The sequence below is a fragment of the Fusarium coffeatum genome (genome assembly GCF_003316985.1).
Source record: "Fusarium coffeatum strain FIESC_28 chromosome Unknown BRIP53273_contig_383, whole genome shotgun sequence".
NCBI lineage: Eukaryota > Fungi > Ascomycota > Sordariomycetes > Hypocreales > Nectriaceae > Fusarium > Fusarium coffeatum.
Window position 1 is genome coordinate 1 of NW_022158172.1, and position 20,971 is coordinate 20,971.

The following is a 20,971-nucleotide window of genomic DNA, read 5'->3' on the forward strand; positions in this document are numbered from 1 at the left end:
TTTTTTTTTTTTTCTTCTTTCCTCAAGATAATTTCAACGCCTTCTATAAATCATCGCTTCATGCAGTCGAGTAAGGATCGTCTCTCTCGGTACGGGTCCAGCCAGGACCGGAGTAATATAGAAAACTGCAAGGGATACTCTCCTTCAACTGGCTATTGGGCTCCAGCACTCCTAATACTTGCTGTTTGCCGTATCCAAATAACCATAGGAACTGCTTCTTTGGTGGCCGTCCACCTGTGTAGCGCGGGCCCCGGTTGCGCCCGACATGAACTTCTCGTCGCGTCCGCTGGGAGTTTCTCGATAGTGGTTATCTTCATCTGAGGATGACCCAAATCGAGGAAAGCTTGCAGCGCCGTCGGGGTTTGCGGGATTATGATGTCCAAGGCGAGGACTGAAGCCTGGTCGTTTGTCGCCGGTGAAGCGCATGCCGCCTTCGGCACGGCCTTTGTCAGGAGAGACCATGCCAACCAGTGCCCACACTGTACCGATGAGGACGACAAGCACGTATACGAGAAAGATACCAGTAGAGATGAGCGCGTCTTGAATCAGTTTGTTATGAAGCCAATCTGTAACCGCCTTGACAGCTCCCGTAACTTCGTCGGTAGTGGCACTCGACGGGGATGCCAGGAAGGAGTTGAGCTCTGAGTCACCCTCGACAGAGTCCTTGGCACCTTTGCTGAAAGTGTCGTTTTCGAAGAGCGGGAATTTGACCTCGGCATGCTCGTGCACCCAAGTCAGTCCTTTCTGTACGCTCTCAATCTTGATACCGACGACACAATGGAGGACAGTTTTGATAGGGTCGAGAAGAATGGTACCCTTGAAGACAGTGTTGAGGCCATCATCCATAGTCTCGAGAAAGGTGTTAAGAGTATTGTTTACAGCATCTGTGGCGTTGGTTACATAGCCAAGAACATCGTTGTTGATGTCGTCACTGAAGCCTGCAATGACACCGTTGGCATCATTTGCCCAGCCGGCTGAGACACTCTCAAGATTCCCTACAACGTCGTCGGCAAATGCGCCAACCTGGTTTGCTAGGGCGGGCACTTCGTTCTTGATCGCTCGCAGAAGGATCCACTGGCAAAAGCAAGAGAAGAAGCCGGCAATAGCGAGTGAGAGAATGAACAGGGCCGGGACGGAGGTGGCATAAGCGATGAGCCAGCGCACAAGGATTTGGCGCTTGCCCTTGAAGCGGGAGGCAATTTTGATGCCAAAAGTCGCCGTAGTGGGCCGAGATGCAATGTAGACAATATCCATTGGATCATATGCGTTCTGAGCAACGAGACGCGCATGCTGTTGCTGTCGCCGCCAGCGTCTGATCTCAAACCAGGCCATGGGGATAAGGGCCACCAAAGCTAGAATGAGCAAGACCGCGATGAAGATGGTTCGGGCTTTGGCGATAAGCTCAAACAGATTGTTAAAAAAGTTGTTTAGGGCGTCATTCTCGGAACAGAAGCTTAGCTGTTGCTTCTGAGCAAGAGGGAATGCATCTCGGTTGAACTTGTAGTTGCCATAAGTTTCATTGAGGGCTTTGCGGACAAAGTCGAAGGGGATAGAAATAGCTTGCTCGGTTAGATTTTGGACTTCTCGGAAGTCAGGCAGATCATCCTCCAACTTTCGAACGTCCTTGACAAAATCTTCGGATTTGATATCGAAATCCTTGAGTTCTGCGATAGGGCTGGAGAAGTCGACTTTCGGGATATCGGGAACCAGACGCCCAATAACCGAATCCTCAATGCCGCCGGTTATGTCGTTGATGCCATCTTCAAGATCTTTGGAGATGTCCTCAATTTTGCTGGTAGCCTTGTCGATCAAACCGTTGAACTTTCTGGTTGCGTCCTCCGTGACATCAGCAACAACACTGAGACTGCCGTGAACCATGGCGGTAATCAAGCACACGTATGTAGCAGTAAGGAAGTTGATGTAGAAGATGATGATGTTCTTGACGCCCACAAGGACGAGATCAAGCAAATACACCATGGCTTCTACTGACTTTTCGATGCCAGAGGCTGCAAGCTCGTTGACGCCCCTCGATAGATAGTGAGGCATGGAAGCCATAGCACTTCCAACATCCTCGACTTTGGTGCAGGCCGAGAGCGCCTTGATTTTAGCATTGCCGACGTTCTCTTTGAGGTCAACGATTAGAATCATGACTCGGATGAGGACCAGGATAAGAAGGATTGTCCAGCGATTTATCCACAGTTGAGAAAGTCTTGATCGCAGGCTGAGGTAAGGAGTAATAGTTGGGGCCGTATCAGCTCGAGCTTCTTGAACTTTTCGCATCTCGGTCATCTCGAACGATTCTGACCGAAGGGAGCTGGGTACAGCCGGATAGACCGGCGGGTCGTCGTTTGTTTTCCGCGAAAACATTTTGTATCTGAGCGTGTTGGTTTATTTGAACGATCAAGTCTGTATGAGTAGAATGGGAAGATGTAATGAGATGTAGCGAAAGAGAGAAATCCCAGAAGAGGTGCGGTGGTGGTGTTGATGATGGTAGTGACGATAATTAAAGCGATAGAAGGACAAAGAATAATTATAAAAAGAACCCAAAGTCAATAGATGGAAGGAAACACAACAAAGGAAATGACGGCCGTGAGCAAAATATTCCGAGTCTATTGTCTATGATTGCATGCTGATTGTTCGGGGTATAGATGTGATTGTGTATAAGTGAAAGGGAAAAAGAAGTAATTGAACAATTATCAACAATAGGGAGGGGCACAACGACAATAAGAAAATACCTACCTGGCTCAATCCACAGTAATAATATCCAATAGATGGCAATTCCCAGTCAACAGCCACTTAATTAGGAACAGCTTCTGAATTCCTTGACGATTCTGGCGGCAGCGCTTAGAGTACGAAGTGCTGAGGTTGAGTTAAGCGCCCGCTTACACCGGTGGCCAGTCACGACGCAAGGAGAGGCTTGAACAAGAAATCCCGAAACTAGACCAAGCAAAAGGCCCATACTAACTTGGGTTTGTACTTGGTAGCTAGGCTGCGTCTTCGTTTGCGTTGGGTTGTCGGCGCGATGTCGTTTGGCTTCTCGCTTGAGTGGCCCAGCCGCATCAAGTCTGGGTAGGTTGCTTGATATGCCAGAGTCACAGTCGCTCCAGACCAAACAGTCTAGATTAGAGACGAGGAGGCTTGCACAGAGAGCAAGTTCTATATATCACAGCATCAACGGACGGCAACCGCCAAATGAATGGGGTACGTGCATGCGAATGCAAGTTGATGCAGAGATATATATAAGTGACTCACACAGAATACAAGGGGAACACCATGGAGCGACAAAGATGAGTGGTGCCCAGCGTTCCAAAATTCACCTTAAATCGGAGGCGACAAGTATGGGATTATATTCGACAGGAAGGCAGCTCATCTTGATTGTCTGAGCGGGTGACGCCATTGCAAATTACTTGGGTAGTTCTCGTGAAGCCCTGGCTTGGTTGCATGGGCACAGAGGCAAAGTTCTTGGTCGATTCAACTGTGCCGTAGAGACCCATCATGCAGGTCGATGGGTACAGTACAGCTCAGTAAAAGCAGGATCTTGCGAGGATGGTTCTGAACGGCTATGATCGTCTTGATAGCAGGTTGGTGGTGAACATTTCGAAATAGTTGACTGTAAAAGCCAGGGCTGACAACCAATCAAATGTCGGTCCAGCATCTTTTCAGTAAGACAACCCCTGGACCCTAGTGAATAGCTTCCCGAAAATGGTCAAAGGGTCTTGGTTCAGGACCCTTGACGACAGGGATTTGCGTGGTTGTTAACCGCTGGTCTCGTCCAGAGAAGTTGCCACTGATGAGTTGTGATTGAAACAGGATTTTCTAGAAAGACTGGACCAAAGGTCTCGGGGTCACGAGAAGGCTGAACATGTTTCTGATCATCGCCATGCATATTCTGAAACTTGGTCAGCGGTGAGAGGGAGGGTGCAGTACCTTACTGAGGTACCTTGACGGGAAGTAAAGTAACGTGACTGATCAATCCTGGGCCATAAGAAGTAAAAGAGGCAGACCCGACTGTGAAATACCCATGATGTCATACCTAGATATGGAGAAGCAGAAGTGCAACAAGACAACCACCTAGATACTAGGTACGTAGCAAGACAGCAAGACAGCAAGACCAGGACAAACATCCCATTCAAAGACTTGTCTCAATCAATAACAGAGAAATCACCTAAGCTTGTACTGTACTGTACTGTACTGTAATTTTGCGAAGCGCCATCCATCCATGGTCCTGCTTGTGTAAAATGATTGGCTGCGGTTACAGCCGCTGGCAGCTATTATGGCGCGTAGTGAAACTATATCCACTGAAGACGGAGCCCAACCATCCAGATCCATGATGGGACCTTGGAAAGAAAGAAAAGCACACCCAAGAATGTCACAGGAAGTTTCTTGCTTACAATCGCACTCATCTTGCCGCATGGCACTATCCATCATGGATCTCAACAAGTCCCTTATAAGAGATACCGTTTAGTTAGTAGTTAGTAGATAGGTAGGTAACTATTGTGTCACCCTGCAGTTACCGCGGGGTAATGAGCAGTTCCCTCCTCGTTGTCAACCCGTGAAAGCTGTTGCTGATACGTTCACCTCCAACACTATCGCATTACTTTGTTGATAGATCCCACTCAATCTTCCCCGTCTACCATCCAGATACCTGTTCAACATGTCTGCTGTCATGGCAGAGCAAGCGACCGACTTGAGCAAGCAGTATGACACTCCACTAGGCCTTACTCACTCAACCATGCAGGTCCTCAAGGACAGGATCAAACTCCATTACGACCTTGCTAGCGACTATTATCTAAGTTTGTGGTGCGTGCCTGAGTGTCAAGCTTGGTGCTCTTCCGACTATATCGAACCATCCTGCTGATCTGCTTACCTTACTAGGGGCGAGCACATTCACCACGGGTACTGGCCAACGCAGGAATCTGAAGCTACACAAACAAAGGAGGAAGCTCAGGCGAACCTCATCCAGCTGCTTCTAGATATCTCCAAGCTTCCTCCCGGGAGCTCAGTCCTTGACGTAGGATGCGGTATCGGCGGGACTTCGCGCCATCTTGCATCCAAGTATGGTAGCTCTGTGACTGGGATTACCATCTCCACAAAGCAAGTTGAAATGGCGAACCGCTTGACCAAGGCGGCTCTCGAGAATGAAGCTTCCACGCCTACTGCATCAGATGATGATGGCTTTATTAAACTCGGCGATGGACAAGTCAAATTCCTCGAACTTGATGCCGAAAAAATGGGCGACTTCTTCGATGACCAACAAGGTTCGTTCGACGCAGTCTGGATAAGTGAAGCACTCAGTCACTTCCCAAACAAGGCCTTGTTTTTCAAGAACGTGATGAAAGTCCTCAAGCCTGGAGGCAAGCTGGTTTTGGCGGACTGGTTCAAGGCCGAAAATCTGGACGACACAACATTCACCAACGATATCAAACCCATTGAAGGTAAAGTTCTACGCAAGACACTCGTATTCTTGAGCTTAGATGAAACGCAGATGGTATGCTCCTCCCACCTCTCTGTACCCAGCAAGGCTATCTTGATTTGGCTGGACAAGCTGGACTTGCCATGTTCGCCGACCCAAAAGACATCAGCCAACAAGTTCGAAAGACGTGGTACGTAAGATCGCTACTTTACCCCCGAGCGTCGGCCTTATGTTTCTATCTTCTAGGGATATCACATGGTCACTCGTACAAAACCCATCTCTTTGGGCATTTGCATTTACCCAAGGTCGTGACGGCATTGCCTTCTTACAATCTTTTCGCGCAATGAGACGGGGATACGCCACTGGGTCGTTCCGTTACGCCGTCATGGTTTTCAACAAAGGAATCGCGTAAAGTATGAGTAGTGGCATCAAGACCTGCGTTTTGAGAGCTTTGAGAGTTGCCTTACCTACATACCTACTTACCTAGGTATGTGTCCAGATGGATTTTCTGGGGGGTTTCTCTTAGTTTCATTTCTGGAACATGGTCACTTATTTGTGGCAACCCTGTCACGTAGACAGTTGAGATCTTTGATACATTACAGTCTAACAAAACTGGTCACGTCTATGTCGTGTTAGCCCTACTGATACATCTGAGATGATTAGCTGATGGCTCTGATAGCCTATATGCCTATCACTGGTCGCGAAAATTTTGACTTGCCCATGACCGCCGTACTTGTGAGGTTCTTAGACTGCGTGCTTGTGCAGCTCGTATCTGTGCAGGTATCTACTAGCGGCAGAGAAGTTGACAACAGGAATCACTGAGTATATTGCCGAATAGATTAGGCAATTTAGAAGCCTGTGGTGGACGTTACAACTTGAGGCCGTTGTCAGGCTGACAGCGCCAAACATATATTGTTACCATGAAGAACAATAAGCACTCTGTCGGAGCCCAGTCTCTGGACTCTGAAAGTTGAGAAGAACATAACCAGTGATCATCGAAATAGTGACCCAAAACACGACCATAACGCCTTCATTTCCCGGCTCGGAAAAGAAATCCCATCCCACATCATTGTCCTTACGCGTCGCCGAAGGTGTTCTCGCCGGAGTAGGTGATATAGAGGAAGCTACAGGTGCCCATGTTAGTGACTCGTCTTTCTTTCATGTTGATCGGAAACCATACCCGTCCTCGTCCTTGTGCTCTTCGTAGATGCTGCTCATCAAGGCAGCTGTCGGAGGAAGAACTTCGTCGACGAAGATGAAGATGGCCTTCTCGGGAGACAGCTTGATTCGCTTGCGGATGACGTAGACAAACTGGCCAACGGTCAAATCGGCAGGGACCAGATACTTCTTCTTGTCGATGGTGGCAATGTCGCTCTTCTCAACCTTTTCGCAGATGACCTATACGAAGCATGTCAGCATGTTGTTGAGCGAGAGAGATGGAGGTTGAAGGCGTTCACTGGGCAAGGACAAGCGCCCCCAGTTTCGCTGTTGGATGGAAATAGAGGTTAAGGTCGAAAAGAAGGGGAAATATCGATTGCGAAAATACATACCGGAATACGGTCAGCGTACTTCTGTCGAATGCGCTCGGCCTCAGCCTTACGCTTCTCGAAGGGGTGCTCGTCCTTGAACTTGCTGCGCATATTGACGGTGGTGGTTGTTGATGAGTAGAGGCGGTAAGTGTTATATCAAGAGTGGAATCCGAAAGTCGCGATGACGGTTATGTTGAGGTAGCGGGAAAGCCAAAGGGTTTTGAATGAGGAAAAGGAAAGGAAGAGGGAGTGACGGCCGCGGGATGGAGATAAGAAAAAAGAATTAGGTTACGGTTTGCTTGCGTCAGGCAGAAGAAGTAGGTGAGGTGAGGTGAGGAAATGCGTAGAGTGACAGAAGGTGGCAGTGACACAGACACGGTACTAGACTAAGGTACAGATGAGCGGTCGGCCAGCCCAGAGTTGACTTCCATGGGAGGCAGCAGTGGAGGGGCAGTCTAAGTCCTATAGGTGAGATAGGTACTAGGTAGGCACCTACAGCACATCAGTACCCAGGCGGCAGCGCAGCCAAGTGGCAGCAGGACACCTCGAGCACCCAACCTCACTCACACTGACTGGACATGCGCGCGGGGCTACACGGCTAAACTGTAAATGGCTTAGCTTCGTTATGTTCGGTGAATCACAAGAGGCCCCGCGAGGCAACAATGGCGGGGAAGCAGCATGTCACGTCGCACTGTATTGTCACAGGGACGGAAAGTTTGGAAGGAAGGACTGGAAATCTTGAGTTCCGTTATCGACGAGTGACTGACTTCCATATCAATATCAATAAAGATAATAGACTGTCAGGATCCGACGGGCCTAATTAACAACGTTAGGCTTCCTAGTACTCAAATAAGTGGTTTCAACTTACCTACTACCAAGTACCTAGGTACCTAGGTATCATTGCCAGCCCAGGCTCTTATAGGTAGAATGCAGCCAAAGTCAGTACCTAATCTAAAAGGTACCTACCGTATTCTCCTACGTCCAGCGACTTGCATCTGCTAGGGTTCTCTGTTATTGTAAGTGTCCATCTGTTATTTCATGATGCGGATCAAAAGCATTTCGTAGTACAGTACTTACCTAGTACTTAGATGGACTTTGGCTGGGGCTTGTCTGTAATTCCAAAACATTACTACCCGAATTCCAACATCAGTTGATCGGTTGTTTTAGCGACTGCGCGAAGCCTTGCAAATCTAATATCTACCTTAGTATCTAGGTGCCTAGGTATAGATATCAGCTTCAGTAGCTCAGTAGGTACAATCCAACAAACATTGGAATATGTTTCGATCACTTATAATACTCAAAGTACGAATGCTATAAGTCTGAGGATAATCAGAAGCCCAATATATTTCGACGTTCTAGTCAGGAAAGGGAAGCCCCTTGCTTTCCCGTGGTCAAAGTCATCGACACTACTTGAGATATCTGATTATCAGCTCTGTTTAAGCTATCACTTTAAGCATGATAAAGCTGAAGCTGGTAAAGAAGTGAAAGTCTTTCAGCCAACGTTAGCAACTGCATAGATAGATGTACTCAGTACTAGACTCGCCAGAATAGAAGGTTCGTGCTCTCACAAACACCACAGTCTCCGGATCACCTCCCTTTCTATCTAGAGCACAAGAGCCCTGAAAATACCTCGACGGTTCGTGATCTGTAGAACGGAGCTACGATGGTTTGTTTATTAGTATGGCCGAATGGTGCGTCGATTTTGACTCCCCTCGGCACCGGCCGTAAGTTGTTCTGCTCCGCTCCACATACCTATGTTAGTAGGTATGGAGATACAGTAGGTACCTACTGTAGACAAGGAGCACGGATACCTACTGCTAGTAGTCTAGTAGGTACCTTACCGGGCTATTAGTACAGCAGTAGCAAAGACCTCCACCAAAAGAAGCCAATTGCCGAACATTCGATTTTGACTATCATCCGAGTTCTCAGTTGTTCCAATCCTTCCTTCTGTCGGACGGACCCTGGCCTCATCCTTCAAGTGGCCTCATCCGAAACGCCTGATCGTCGCCTCTTCTCCTCTGTCCTTCTCATTCTCATTCTCGTTCTCGTTCTCGGCCTTGGGCCTTGTCTTGCCGCCACCCTTTCCCGGGTCCTCGGGTTGAATATATAATATCGTCATGGCTGCCAGACGGCCTGCCCAGCGCTTTGCTGCGCAACTTGCTTCTCCCTCCGCACGCTTTTTAAGAACTCAATTCGCTTCTCCGAGACGCTGGCTGTCTAGTTCTGCCGGCCCCAAAGCTTCTCGATCAACTTACTCCGGCTCTTCTACGCTGTGGCTCACTGCTGTTGCCCTTGGCGCAGCTGCCCCCTTAGCCTACAAGATGGTACAAAGCACCTCCCAGTCAGTGAGAGAGTTAAACATAACTGAACACAATAATTACAGGCTGAAATCGAACCCATCAACGCCGATCCTTCCACCCTTGCCGACCGCGATGCCCAGAAGAAGCGCGAGTCGGGCGTCACTGAGGATTCACCTATGCGACTACGCATGGAAAAGTTTATTCGGGAGCAACAAGCCCAGATCGTTGCCGAACTCGAGAGAGTTGACGGCAAAAAGTTTCGCAAGGATGAATGGGAGCGTCCCAACGGAGGAGGCGGCACCACCTGCGTTCTCCAAGAAGGAAACGTCTTCGAAAAGGCTGGTCTCGGTGTGAGCGTCGTCTACGGCTCGCTTCCTAAGCCTGCCATTGAGAAGATGCGAGCCAACCATAAGACCATGGACCCTAACATGGAATCAATCGACTTCTTTGCTGCAGGCCTCAGCATGGTTCTTCACCCTTACAACCCTATGGCCCCAACGGTGCACCTTAACTACAGATACTTCGAAACGGCTAACCCCGACGGCACGTCTCAGGCTTGGTGGTTTGGCGGTGGTTGTGATTTAACACCTTCATACCTCTTCGATGAAGACGCGATACACTTTCACAAGACGATCAAGGCCGCTTGCGATGCTCACGATAAGGAATACTACCCACGATTCAAGAAGTGGTGTGACGAGTACTTTTATAACAAGCACCGGGGCGAGGCCCGTGGTATTGGCGGCATCTTCTTCGATGACCTTGACGAAACGGAGCGCGATCGCGAGAACACATTCTCGTTTGTCCAAGATTGTCTGAAGGCATTCCTCCCATCCTACATCCCCATTATCGAAAAGCGAAAGGACATGCCCTACACTGAGGCAGAGAAAGACTGGCAGCAACTGCGTCGTGGCAAGTACGTCGAGTTCAACCTTGTGCACGATCGCGGCACAGCATTTGGTCTTAACACACCCGGCTCAAGAGTCGAAAGCATTCTCATGAGTTTGCCGTTGACAGCTGGCTGGAAGTATATGCATGAACCTGAGCCTAAGAGCAGGGAGCAGCGCCTGGTAGATGTCCTCAGAGACCCCAAGGAGTGGGTTTAAAATATCCATTCTAAGCCTTGGACTTAACCGAGGAAATAGAGCCATGCGGTAGTGTGAGGCAGAGCGATTATTTAGTGTATCATATGTGAGAATCATAGATGGGGACACCCGGGGCGGTGCAGGCTACAAATGGGGACAATAGACATGACTATAGGCACTACAAAAATTCACAATAATACATAGAAGCCATGAATATCTTTCGCGGAGATTTTAAATACGCAAGAATCGAAAGGAAGGCAATCTTATTCCTTTCTTTTATTTTTTCATTTTTTTAGAAATGAAAACTTTATAAAGGTCATACATGGTTTCTAGATAACATGGATGCCAACATCGGCGTGGAGACTGCTTAGGTACGCTGTAGCTTCTATCTCTACAACCATCAAGCCATGTAAAATCGCCCTCGATTTGACGACAATGGAGTCTCTCCCTTCCCATTGTCAGATAATAACATCTCTCATTTGTTCCATTTCCACCATCGCACCATCAACTGCAGATGATACTTCATCTAAGCAGCCATCTCGAGCTGGTCAACCATCCACATTGTCACCATTTCAAGCCTTCTCGCCCTCTCAACGACCTCTACTCCTGACTCTCCATGTATTATTTCCAAATCTTGTGCTTCCAGCTCTGGACCTTCTCGACCGAAAACTCGTCACCAGACTGGTGCGCAACCAGGAACTTCAAAATGACAGCTCCTCGGGTACAGTGAACGATGTGTTTCTCGTTCGTTCCCTCGGTACGACCCTCTCACGCCGCACTCGCGACTATAGCCTCTCGTCTAAACGATACGTCGTTCACCTCGATGCATGGAACTGTTCGTGTGCGAGCTTCACGTTGGATGCATTTACTGGTCACCGTGCAGCAGCAACAGGTCAAGCAGAGCAATTGCCCCCTCTACGTGAGGTGTCGCCCTGTGGAGGCATGAGTCTGGATTGGGGGGGGGATGCACCGTCCTGCTGTAAACACTTACTCGCCTGTTTACTTGCAGATAGGTGGTCAGAGATGATTGGCATGTATGTTGAGGATCGAGTTATCTCACGAGAAGATCTGGCAGGTATTGTTGCGGACATATGAAAATGGGTCTTGTTAGCATCACCGAAATGATCGCCTGCTTGGGACGATTTGTGATGCGTATTATCCTGTTTCCATCCTCTAAAAGTCCACTGATATAATCATTGTACAAAGACGCCTTTCCCTTAACTTGCGGCTAGGATATCGTCTCAGTGTCCCTCTACCAGACGCCAAAGAGCCTCAGTTCAAGTCTAGTTCATCTGCTAGGTCTCTCTTCTTCATTTATTTCTTGGTCTCCTTGGTCTCCTTGGTCTCCTTGGTCTCCTTGGTCTCCTTGGTCTCCTTGTCTTTGTCGCCGCCTGCTTTGGAATCAGCGCTCGCTCCGTTTGCACCCTCCTTCTTCTCGTCCTTACTGATCTCCTCTTTCTTGGCCTCTTTCTCCTCCTGCTGTTGCCTGTTTTGGATCTTGTTCTCGATAAGATCATGGAATGCTGTGATGGCACGGATCAGACTGCTCAGGTAAATAGCCATAAGCTGGTCGTTGGTCTTGACGCTCATGGCATATGCCAACTCGCCTCCACCTGACTTGCCATCTCTCTCGGGTGTGGAGAGGTTAGGCAAAAGGTTGAAAACATCCTGAAGGTTTCCAAGAATCGCATGGTTGACGGGGAGTTGTTTGTCGAGAACCTTCTGGAGGTATGCGCCGATATCTCGCAGACGCAGGTGTAGACCCTGCAGTGATTGCAGCTGATTTGTGACTCGTGTAGATAGTGTTCCGGCGGCCACATCGCGAATATCTCTTAGCAGATGCTCGACACCAATTTCTTCTGCCTCCTCGGCTTCGATCACAGAAGGAGTATGGACAAATGTTCGTGCGGTGGTCGTGCCGTCCTGGCAAGTGTCAGTGGTTCGCTCGGCAACAGAGGCTGGTATGGGCTGTCAACGTACATCCTTGATCTCATCAATGGCAAAGTATGCGTCTGTGGGTACTCCAGACTCCTTGGGCTGGACATCAACAATGACGAGGAGAGGGTTAGGTGTATAGCGCTTGAAGAGTTCGTTGATCTCCAAATCGGATGCGCGAAGCTTGGGACCAGTGTGATACCATCCTATGAGCTTCTCTCGGGCATTGACCTTTTTAAACATGTCGTTCATTGACTCGACATAGTTGTGGTCAAGGAACCATACTGAAGGGTCCTTGTCATCCTCCTCAAAGGGAACTACAATAATCATGGTAAGCGATGTTCAACTTGTAGCGTCGTGTCATTAGAGTAACGCACCAGCAAAGCTGTTGGACACTCTCACATCGTTTCCATCGTTTTGTCCCAAGAGAACACCCACTACTCGTCGCTTTGTCTTTGTGGAAACAGTTCGGTTGTAGTGGTCGACGGCGGAGAGAAGGACGAGGGGCGCAACAGTGACGTTTCGAGTGACGAGAGAGAGAGTTTCCGCTGTTGTGGTAGGCATCGTTGCTTCGTCGATGGGTATCTGGTACAACGAATATTGTATGAATGGAAGGGAAATCAATGCGCGATCTTGGTCGTGCAGTCGCGGTCAGGTTGAGAACAGGGTCGTTATGTTGATGCAGTGGTTATTGTGGCCGCACGTACGTAGTCTGGAGGCTGCCTTCTTGCACAGAAGCTTAGCTCCCAATTGGGCCAGGCACCTTGGAGACTCCAAGCTCCTGCCTCATGACGCCACATCACGTGCATACAGCCACAGTTGGAGCCGGCGCCACATCACAGGTTTCCAGGCATGAATGAGATGAAGGCTGGAGCAACATAGCAGATAGGTACCTCTCTGTACTCCGTACTCTAGAGGTATTCAAGGTTCGATGACGTAGGTAGGTAGGTAAGAAAAGAGGCAGCACAGTCTCCTTTTTCCTCCCCAATCAAAGGTATCTTAGTATCAATGGGGAAGTCTATACTAAATGCTAATATCATTGAACTCCTGAGATTATAAGATGAGGCTTTCGAAATTGCAATCAGAACTACCCAGGTACTCACCTTATTGATTCAACATGTGGCCTCTATGGGAGCGCTGTGTATGTCTGCCTGTACTCGCTGGAGGTTTTGAGTTGCTGACAATTTCAGGTATAACAGGTCTGCTGAGTAAAAAATTCATACCTCACATAGTACCTGGTAGTTGATTGTCTGTCGGGTAAGTACCTAAGCGAGTATACAATAATGAAACTGACGTCCACTTGGGACATGGTACAGACCAGAAGACATTAATGCGGACGGATCGAAACCAACGTATTCGTCAAAAAGTACCCGAGTCCAGCGACAGCTGATCAAGTACATCAAATGATAAAGATCTACTACGTACCCCACGTATATAGCGTCTTTCAGCGAAAAGAACAGGGAAAGGGGATCTGAAGGTAGGGAGAGGAATTTGATACTGACCTCACCTTATGTTGGTCTTGACTAAGGTTCTGGATGTTTTAATAGTAACCTTGACTACCTAGGTAGGTAGGTAGACTTCAGTAGTCATCCTTAGTTGATGCCGGCTATTTCCACACCTTAGTTTATAGACACGTGGGCGCAAGCTTCCAAGACTATCGACGACAAGTGTGGGCATGGAAGAAAATTGCCTCCCTGGTGTTTAGGTCAAACAGACATCAGGCACGGTCGTGAGCAACGTACTATCTAACTGTTTGCGCAGACCGAATTACGAGCGGGCTAGAAAAAGTGATGTGTTGACATCCATGGATCCAGTGTCAACCAAGTTGAATGGACTGAAATCGGCGGTGATATTTCGGATCAAAGGACGCCGGGTTGGCTCAATAACGTACCACCTGAACCTCGGCCCTGCTGGCCGAATATGCTCTATTTGGACGACATACCGCGGATGGCTTCGGTCGATCACGGCTATAATGTCTCGTCGTCTTGATATCAGATGAGGCAACAGCATACCTTATGTCCCGGGTGCAACAGTCGTTGAGTTTGATGCTACCCTGGGTCAGTTGTTGATAAGCATACTGCAGATGGACGAAAGACATTAGATAAATTTCAAGATGACAGCAAATCCGTCAAGAGCAATACTTAGCGGTAAGTCTTTCTCTTGATGAACTCGAATATACTGATAGATGCTGCTCATCACTCGCAGGATAAAACTGCTTATATCCATATCGAGCTACCTATTATGTACCTCCAGGTACTAAGGCAGGTATGTTATTATAATTTGTCCGTTAGGATTATGTGGTAGGTACTAGTAATAAATGGTAGCGCCGTAGCTATACCGAACCTAAGTTTGTTCAGAGCCCGGATTAGACAGCCTGTAATCTATGGTGAACAACTCGACTTGTCTACACCAACATCTCCCAATTACTAGTAATTACTAACTTGTCCTAACGGGAGGCTGATAGAAGGCATCCATCCAGAGTTACCTACTAAGGTACCGTGCAAACCTTAGTAGATATCTGTCTGTACCTTAGTACCTACCTAGGTACTCTAGGTGCTGTGGAGGAATAGGTAGCCTGCATCCATCCCCAGCAAGTTTTAGCACTCATCAATGTTGAACAGGGGTAGGACCCCCCATCATCATCGCTCCAGTAGAAATAGCCTGCCTTGAACCAATCACAGACCGCGAAAGCTGCTCCTCCAAACCTCCCGTCCTCCGGCTACGCACCCAATATTTCCCAGTCTTGAGTTTGTTTCTCTCTTTTTCTCTTCCTCCTTCCAATCCATTCCCTCAGCCTCGCACCAAATAATAAGGTCTGTTGTCAACTCAGCCTTTACATCTTTAAATCTGCCCAAAGGTTCTCACCAATTGCACGCCAAACCAAGTTTCAATTCCACCTTCCGCAACCGCCAAGATGGGTTTCATTGAAGACGAGCTCAAGCAGCTTAAGGATGTCATCAGCACCATTGACACGCGCATTAAGAAGCTCGAGGCGCGTGCCACCGGCGGTCCTGTGTCTACCGAAGAGATCCGAATGATCCTTATCGGTCCTCCTGGTGCCGGTGAGTAGTTTTCCATGTCGCAATGCTACTAAAGTGCTGGTACTGACTTTGCTTCACAGGTAAGGGTACTCAGGCCCCAAAGATCAAGGAGCGCTTCTCCTGTTGCCACCTGGTATGTTCATTCTCGTGCGATCCATTGAAAACATGGGAGCAGTATTTTTGATATTTATTTTCTCCTTGTACAGGCTACCGGCGACATGCTGCGATCCCAGGTCGCTAAGAAGACCCCTCTTGGTGTCGAGGCCAAGAAGATCATGGATGCGGGCGGTCTGGTCAGCGACGAGATCATGATTGGCATGATCAAGGAGGAGCTCAATAACAACAAGGAGTGCTATGGCGGGTGAGTCGCATGTTCTCGAGATTTTTGACCGCTTCATATTTTGGTGTTGGGAATCTCGACCCCATACCAGTGGTCTGCAAAAACGGCAGAAGCTAATAATTCGCGCGGTAGCTTCATTCTCGACGGTTTCCCCCGAACTGTTCCCCAGGCCGAGGGTCTCGACGCCATGCTCGCGGAGCGCAACCAGAAGCTTCAGCACGCCGTCGAGCTCCAGATCGACGACTCTCTACTCGTTGCTCGTATCACTGGCCGATTAGTCCACCCCGCTTCCGGCCGCTCATACCACACCACCTTCAACCCTCCCAAGGAGTACATGAAGGACGACATTACTGGCGAGCCCCTTATCCAGCGAAGTGACGACAACGCCGATGCTCTCAAGAAGCGACTTGTCACCTACCACAAGCAGACCAAGCCCGTTGTGGGATATTACCAGAAGACCGGCATCTGGAGTGGCCTTGATGCCAGCCAAGAACCTGGTCAAGTATGGAAGAACATGCTTAAGGTCCTCAACGAGAAGCGAGGACAGAACTAGAGGGTCACTGGAGCGGCCAGACAGTCATGGGCCGCCTTTTCACGCGGCTAACATCAAGACGATTACTGTGCGAACTTAGAAGCCAGCTCGTCTTGGATATATGAACGGTATGAATTGTAAACTGGGGAGGTGGATAGAAGAACGGGTGATCCAGTCTTCCAGGCCGAGGCGTTAAAGGGTAGAGGGTTTGTCTGCGGTCTTGTGGCCATTTGTGGAAAAAGCTACCTACTTTGAACGACGATCCGCCATGTATCAAAATGTCTTTAACAATAGTTTTCAACCAACAGAAAGTTGGCTTACAAGCGTTTACCTTTCCTCGTCCATGATCATAGCATCACCAATAAGAAGGAATGAAATGCATGTTCCAACCGTAACATAATATTGGTTGCTGCCATGCGATTTTTGGCGCACACAAGTCATAAGTGACCAGAAAACATCTCGACAGCTTAGCATATATCCATCGCACCACATGAAATGCCCAGAGAATGACGCCTATGCATGTAATATCTATACTGGTCATGTCGTAGAATGCATCTTCTATGAATGCAGCAATCCTCGATTCTGCCGTGAATCCACCAAGCAATGACGCCCGTTTCAAGAAACTCCCAGAGCTCCCTCGCAATGCTTCAAAGACAAATCAACAAAGAGGAAATCAGGACTGCGCTGGATACCCAAGGCGAGGCCCTCGGAGATAAGAATGTCGGATCAAGAAAGAGATCGAAAAGCGATGTTGAGCGCCGACTGTGAGACAAGGCAGTGATGGAACGATAATATGAATGGTTGATAGTCGACGAGACTGGCGTGTCATGAAGGCTACGTCCCATACAGTATGCATGTTTTGATGGGTCTTGGAGAGGACAAGAGGAGGTTTTCTCACCCCGCAAGCACCTATCGCTTTGGGGTCGCTGACAGGGGAAGGTCAGTAGAGGTAGAGCGAGTCGCGGAAGCGCAACTGACCATTGACCATCTGCCTCTGCTTGTTAAGCCAGCTCCGCGGAGCTTCGTGCCGCCGTTGCAAAACGACATGGTTACTTTGAAGGCGACTCGTCAGATCATACCAGGCTGATGCAATGAGAGAGTTCTCTCTTTCGAGGTTCCGGATAATTTCATCACTTGCGGCCTTGAGTCACGGATAGTCAGTAGAGATTTCAGTCACAGCCAGATGCAAAGCATGGTTCAAACAAGTGTGGTTGATATCTACGTAGGAGTATGGACGTACCTTTTGTGCTGCCACTGCCTCGCCGTCATGCGCAGCTTTCAATTTACGTTGCAGGTCGATCCTGTCCGTCTCTGATCGTTCCAATTGCTAAATCCATCTTGTCAGCCAACATTCTCCCATAGGCGAACAGGGAGACTCCCCCCGCTTGAGGGGACGTCGAGGGAGGTGAGCAGATGGGGGGAAAACTATATCTTCGGGGTGGAGAGGCGAGTCTGTGGCTGCGTTTGTGTTCTCGCCAGCGAGATCCGCGAACAACTGCCGATCATCTTCGTCTCCCACTGACAATTTATCATCGACCAGGACGACCACTTGGTCATCCTCATCACCAAACATGATTGTACGATAGAAGACACTCACCTCGCGGATTTCTCTGAGACGGTTTCGTAGCTTCTCGATCAGCTCGCCCTTCTTGCTACCGTCGGACGCATCGCCTTCGCCACCGCCAGTGATATCTTGGAGCTCTCTACCCTCTTCAACCTCCTTGCGCAATTTATCCTTGGTAAGAAGTGCTTCGACAAGTTGAGTTTGCTGTGCGTCTCGCTCTGAGATGCAATAACTGAGCTGCTCCCTAGCGTGGTCTAGCTCAGATTTGAGAGATGAGATGATAACCACATCGCAGCTCTTGATTTCCTTTAGGGCATCGGCGCCTTCTTTGTCGAGCGCGGAAAGCTGCGCTTTAGCAGCGAGGAGTTCGCGGCCTTGATCAGCTACTTGAGCAGAAAGATCCTTCTCTCGCTTCCTGGATTGTTCTAACTCGAATTCACACTGCATGAGTGTTTGCTTGATGTTAATAAATGCTTTGGTCCTGTAGAAGTCGGCAGTAAGTATGTGTGTTCCTTCAGGTGAACAAGCATCATTGATGGCTTTGACTAACCCTTCACCGGTCATGTTGTTAATAAGGGCTTCCATCTGATCATGTAGAACGGCGTGTTTTTCGAAAATATCATTATGGTTCTTCTGAACATGGGCACGCTGCCGCTTCTCTTCGTCAAGCTCCCGGCGGAGAGGAGCGGTATCTCCAGAGCCGACAGTGCTACGCAGCAAGTCGTTCTCAGCCTTTAGCCGGGAGAGTTCCAAAGGAAGGTTCACTTGGCCAGGCTGGGCATCCTCATTAGCTGCGTCATTAAGTTCATCTTCAAGACTAGATGCCATATCCAGCGCACCGGGTGCTGCGCTTTGAGAACCTGCACCACTCTCGAGCTGCTCCTGGAGATCTTTGATGAAGTTCTCATCATGGTTTTGTCGTGCTCTCAAGCGAATCACTTCGTCCTCAAGTGCCGCAATATCCTTCATCAGCTGGTTCTTCTGGCTGCGTTCGTCCCACAAATGCTGTTCGGACTGAGTAATCATTTTGGTTAACTCATCCTCTGCCTTCCTGGTACGAGCGCCTCTGTCCTGATCTTCCAACAAGATTCTGATCTGGTCTTGGAGTTCGGTCTTCTCGTATTGAAGGTTTTGCACTTCTTTGACGAGATGCTGCTGGGTTTCGAGTTTTTGCTTGTACCGGTCTGCAGTGTTGGCCTTCTTCTCAAAGTCTTCGGCTTTGTGCTTCCACTCTGATACCTGGTCACGAAGCTCTTCTGCCTCTTTACACTTCTCTGTCAGTTTTGTAACCTCTGCCTCGAGTTGTGACTTGGCCCTTTCATGACTACGTATCGCTTCCTCTTTTTGAGTGATGATCTCCATCTGATCTTGCACCTCTATCTCTAGATTTTTGATGATTTCGGTATGGTTAACACCATCTGCAGTGGCCTTTCGCAAGACCTCGAGCTCTCGATCGTTTTTCTCCTTATCAGATCGGAGTTCTTCATAACTTGTTTGGAGATGGTCAAGCCTAGTGATGTAGTCTGAGAGCTTTATATTGGCCGATTCGAGTCTTGCGCGTAATAGTGCATTCTGCTCCTCAACAATGAGGTCGATATCCCGTGCTTCCATGACAGCGTCAACAGCCTCGTCAACATCCTCATCTCCATGCGAGTCATTGATGTCTTGCTGTATGGATTGTATGATCTGCATGATCTCTGCTTGCGTTTGTTTGTCGAGACCGGTGATTCGAGGAATATAGTGATGGGCTTCGGGACCTAGAAGAACCACAGCTAGCATAACAGCCAGAATCTGGTGAATTAGCAACGACCAATTCAAATTGGATGGACCGAGGTTTACCTGACTTATGCCCTGAGCATCAGGATTCTCAGCGATGGCATGATAATTGAACTTCTTGGCCTGGCAAGCAAGTTCAGGGACAGAACGTCGAATATGGCGGAAAAGACCCTTGTAGACATTCTGGATATTACGCTTATTGTATCGCGAGGTGTTAGAATTCGTTTCGAGTGCGGACGTGTCAAAACTAGGATCCAGCTGGTGTAGAATTAAACCAAGTGTGACACCATCGACAAGGTCTTCGTAGGATTCAACCATTCGTTTCGGCTCGAACACTCGCTTGATCTGAGGGAAACTTTTGGTGAGCGGGGAGCTAGAAGACGGTGAAGGCGTTTCCAAGGGGAGACATCTTACGGCTTTAATAAGCGCAGCCTGCGCGTTGGCACTATAACCTGGCATTATGTAAAGTGTTAGGCCTTGCACCAAGTTGTGATCGGGTTGAGTGGTTGTTCAAGTTGCTGTTGATCGGAGGTGCAATGATGGTGGAATTGTTATAGGGAGTGCGTCGCGTGTCTGAATACAATGTGAACGATGGTAAAAGATTCGACGGCATGTCGAGAAAGGGAAACCGGGTATTTATAAGGAATCGTTATGAGAACTTCCAGAACGGATGTTCCATTGTTCTTGAATCGTCGAGTTGGTGTTCAGTGCGAACTCAAGGTCCGAGGAAGCATTGTTCTTCAACATTCGGTAACGTAGGTTGGGCGGCCCTTGTTGGCTCAAGCTAAGGTATTATCGCTCGGCTTATCGACTTCGGCAGGGGTCCCGTTTGTACCTACCTCCCAGGTCCCGTCCTGCTGTCCATCTTGTACAGTAGACCCGCCTATCCACCAGAGATTCGCTGAAATAGCGTGCTCAGGCAGCCAATAGTAACCCCGTGGGTATAAACAGAGATATGTCTATTTGTAATTGGACCAATATTAATATTAATCACAAAGAATCAGTATCTTGTAGCTTAGTTGCATGTTACTTCGGTACCGGTAGTCGGATCTCCCTTTGGAAAGCCAGCAAATATGATATGGATGTTATTCATACGAGGTACACCCATGGCTTATCAGCTAAAGTAAACTCAGTACTAATACTGAAATAAGTACATTAATACTACTAGTAGATAGAGAGTGCTAAGTCAGAAGGTACTAACATACTGCTAACCTAGTAAGTATTCTCTGGATCGGGCTGCAGTTTAGAACGTACAAACAATATCTATTCTTTAACGTTAGAACACTACCAATACCCGCCGCCTAGGTACTTACCTATAGAGAATGGCACCGCTGGCATTGACGTTTGACTGTGGCGTTGTGGCCCGAAAACTCATGGCCTACACAGATAAGGAGTTTGGAAGCGTCATTCGAGACAAAGGTTGTCGCAAACGTGCAGTAGAGTGATACCAAAAAACATG

At 48.5% G+C, this 20,971-nt stretch overlaps 7 protein-coding genes across 7 annotated transcripts; 3 read left to right on the forward strand and 4 right to left on the reverse strand.

Annotated features, from left to right (window-relative positions):
- Window positions 1-171: 171 nt before the first annotated feature.
- Window positions 172-2,367, reverse strand: FIESC28_11316 (uncharacterized protein; the record flags this gene model as incomplete). Its single annotated transcript, XM_031165441.1, has 1 exon — window positions 172-2,367. One exon carries the CDS (start codon window positions 2,365-2,367, stop codon window positions 172-174), a length of 2,196 nt encoding a protein of 731 aa, XP_031010488.1.
- A 2,287-nt stretch (window positions 2,368-4,654) lies between these two features.
- FIESC28_11317 (uncharacterized protein) lies at window positions 4,655-5,825 on the forward strand (the record flags this gene model as incomplete). Its single annotated transcript, XM_031165442.1, has 4 exons — window positions 4,655-4,800; window positions 4,876-5,435; window positions 5,486-5,603; window positions 5,660-5,825. 4 exons carry the CDS (start codon window positions 4,655-4,657, stop codon window positions 5,823-5,825), a joined length of 990 nt encoding a protein of 329 aa, XP_031010489.1.
- Window positions 5,826-6,488: 663 nt separating this feature from the next.
- FIESC28_11318 (uncharacterized protein) lies at window positions 6,489-7,053 on the reverse strand (the record flags this gene model as incomplete). Its single annotated transcript, XM_031165443.1, has 3 exons — window positions 6,489-6,537; window positions 6,594-6,811; window positions 6,964-7,053. 3 exons carry the CDS (start codon window positions 7,051-7,053, stop codon window positions 6,489-6,491), a joined length of 357 nt encoding a protein of 118 aa, XP_031010490.1.
- Window positions 7,054-9,059: 2,006 nt separating this feature from the next.
- On the forward strand, window positions 9,060-10,345 carry FIESC28_11319 (uncharacterized protein; the record flags this gene model as incomplete). The annotated part of the gene is made up of 2 exons (XM_031165444.1): window positions 9,060-9,266; window positions 9,326-10,345. The coding sequence occupies 2 exons, from the start codon at window positions 9,060-9,062 to the stop codon at window positions 10,343-10,345; spliced, it is 1,227 nt and encodes a 408-aa protein (XP_031010491.1).
- A 1,293-nt stretch (window positions 10,346-11,638) lies between these two features.
- On the reverse strand, window positions 11,639-12,823 carry FIESC28_11320 (uncharacterized protein; the record flags this gene model as incomplete). The annotated part of the gene is made up of 3 exons (XM_031165445.1): window positions 11,639-12,247; window positions 12,305-12,576; window positions 12,637-12,823. The coding sequence occupies 3 exons, from the start codon at window positions 12,821-12,823 to the stop codon at window positions 11,639-11,641; spliced, it is 1,068 nt and encodes a 355-aa protein (XP_031010492.1).
- A 2,350-nt stretch (window positions 12,824-15,173) lies between these two features.
- FIESC28_11321 (uncharacterized protein) lies at window positions 15,174-16,193 on the forward strand (the record flags this gene model as incomplete). Its single annotated transcript, XM_031165446.1, has 4 exons — window positions 15,174-15,321; window positions 15,381-15,433; window positions 15,507-15,661; window positions 15,773-16,193. 4 exons carry the CDS (start codon window positions 15,174-15,176, stop codon window positions 16,191-16,193), a joined length of 777 nt encoding a protein of 258 aa, XP_031010493.1.
- A 1,306-nt stretch (window positions 16,194-17,499) lies between these two features.
- Window positions 17,500-19,971, reverse strand: FIESC28_11322 (uncharacterized protein; the record flags this gene model as incomplete). The annotated part of the gene is made up of 2 exons (XM_031165447.1): window positions 17,500-19,527; window positions 19,576-19,971. The coding sequence occupies 2 exons, from the start codon at window positions 19,969-19,971 to the stop codon at window positions 17,500-17,502; spliced, it is 2,424 nt and encodes an 807-aa protein (XP_031010494.1).
- Window positions 19,972-20,971: the final 1,000 nt, after the last annotated feature.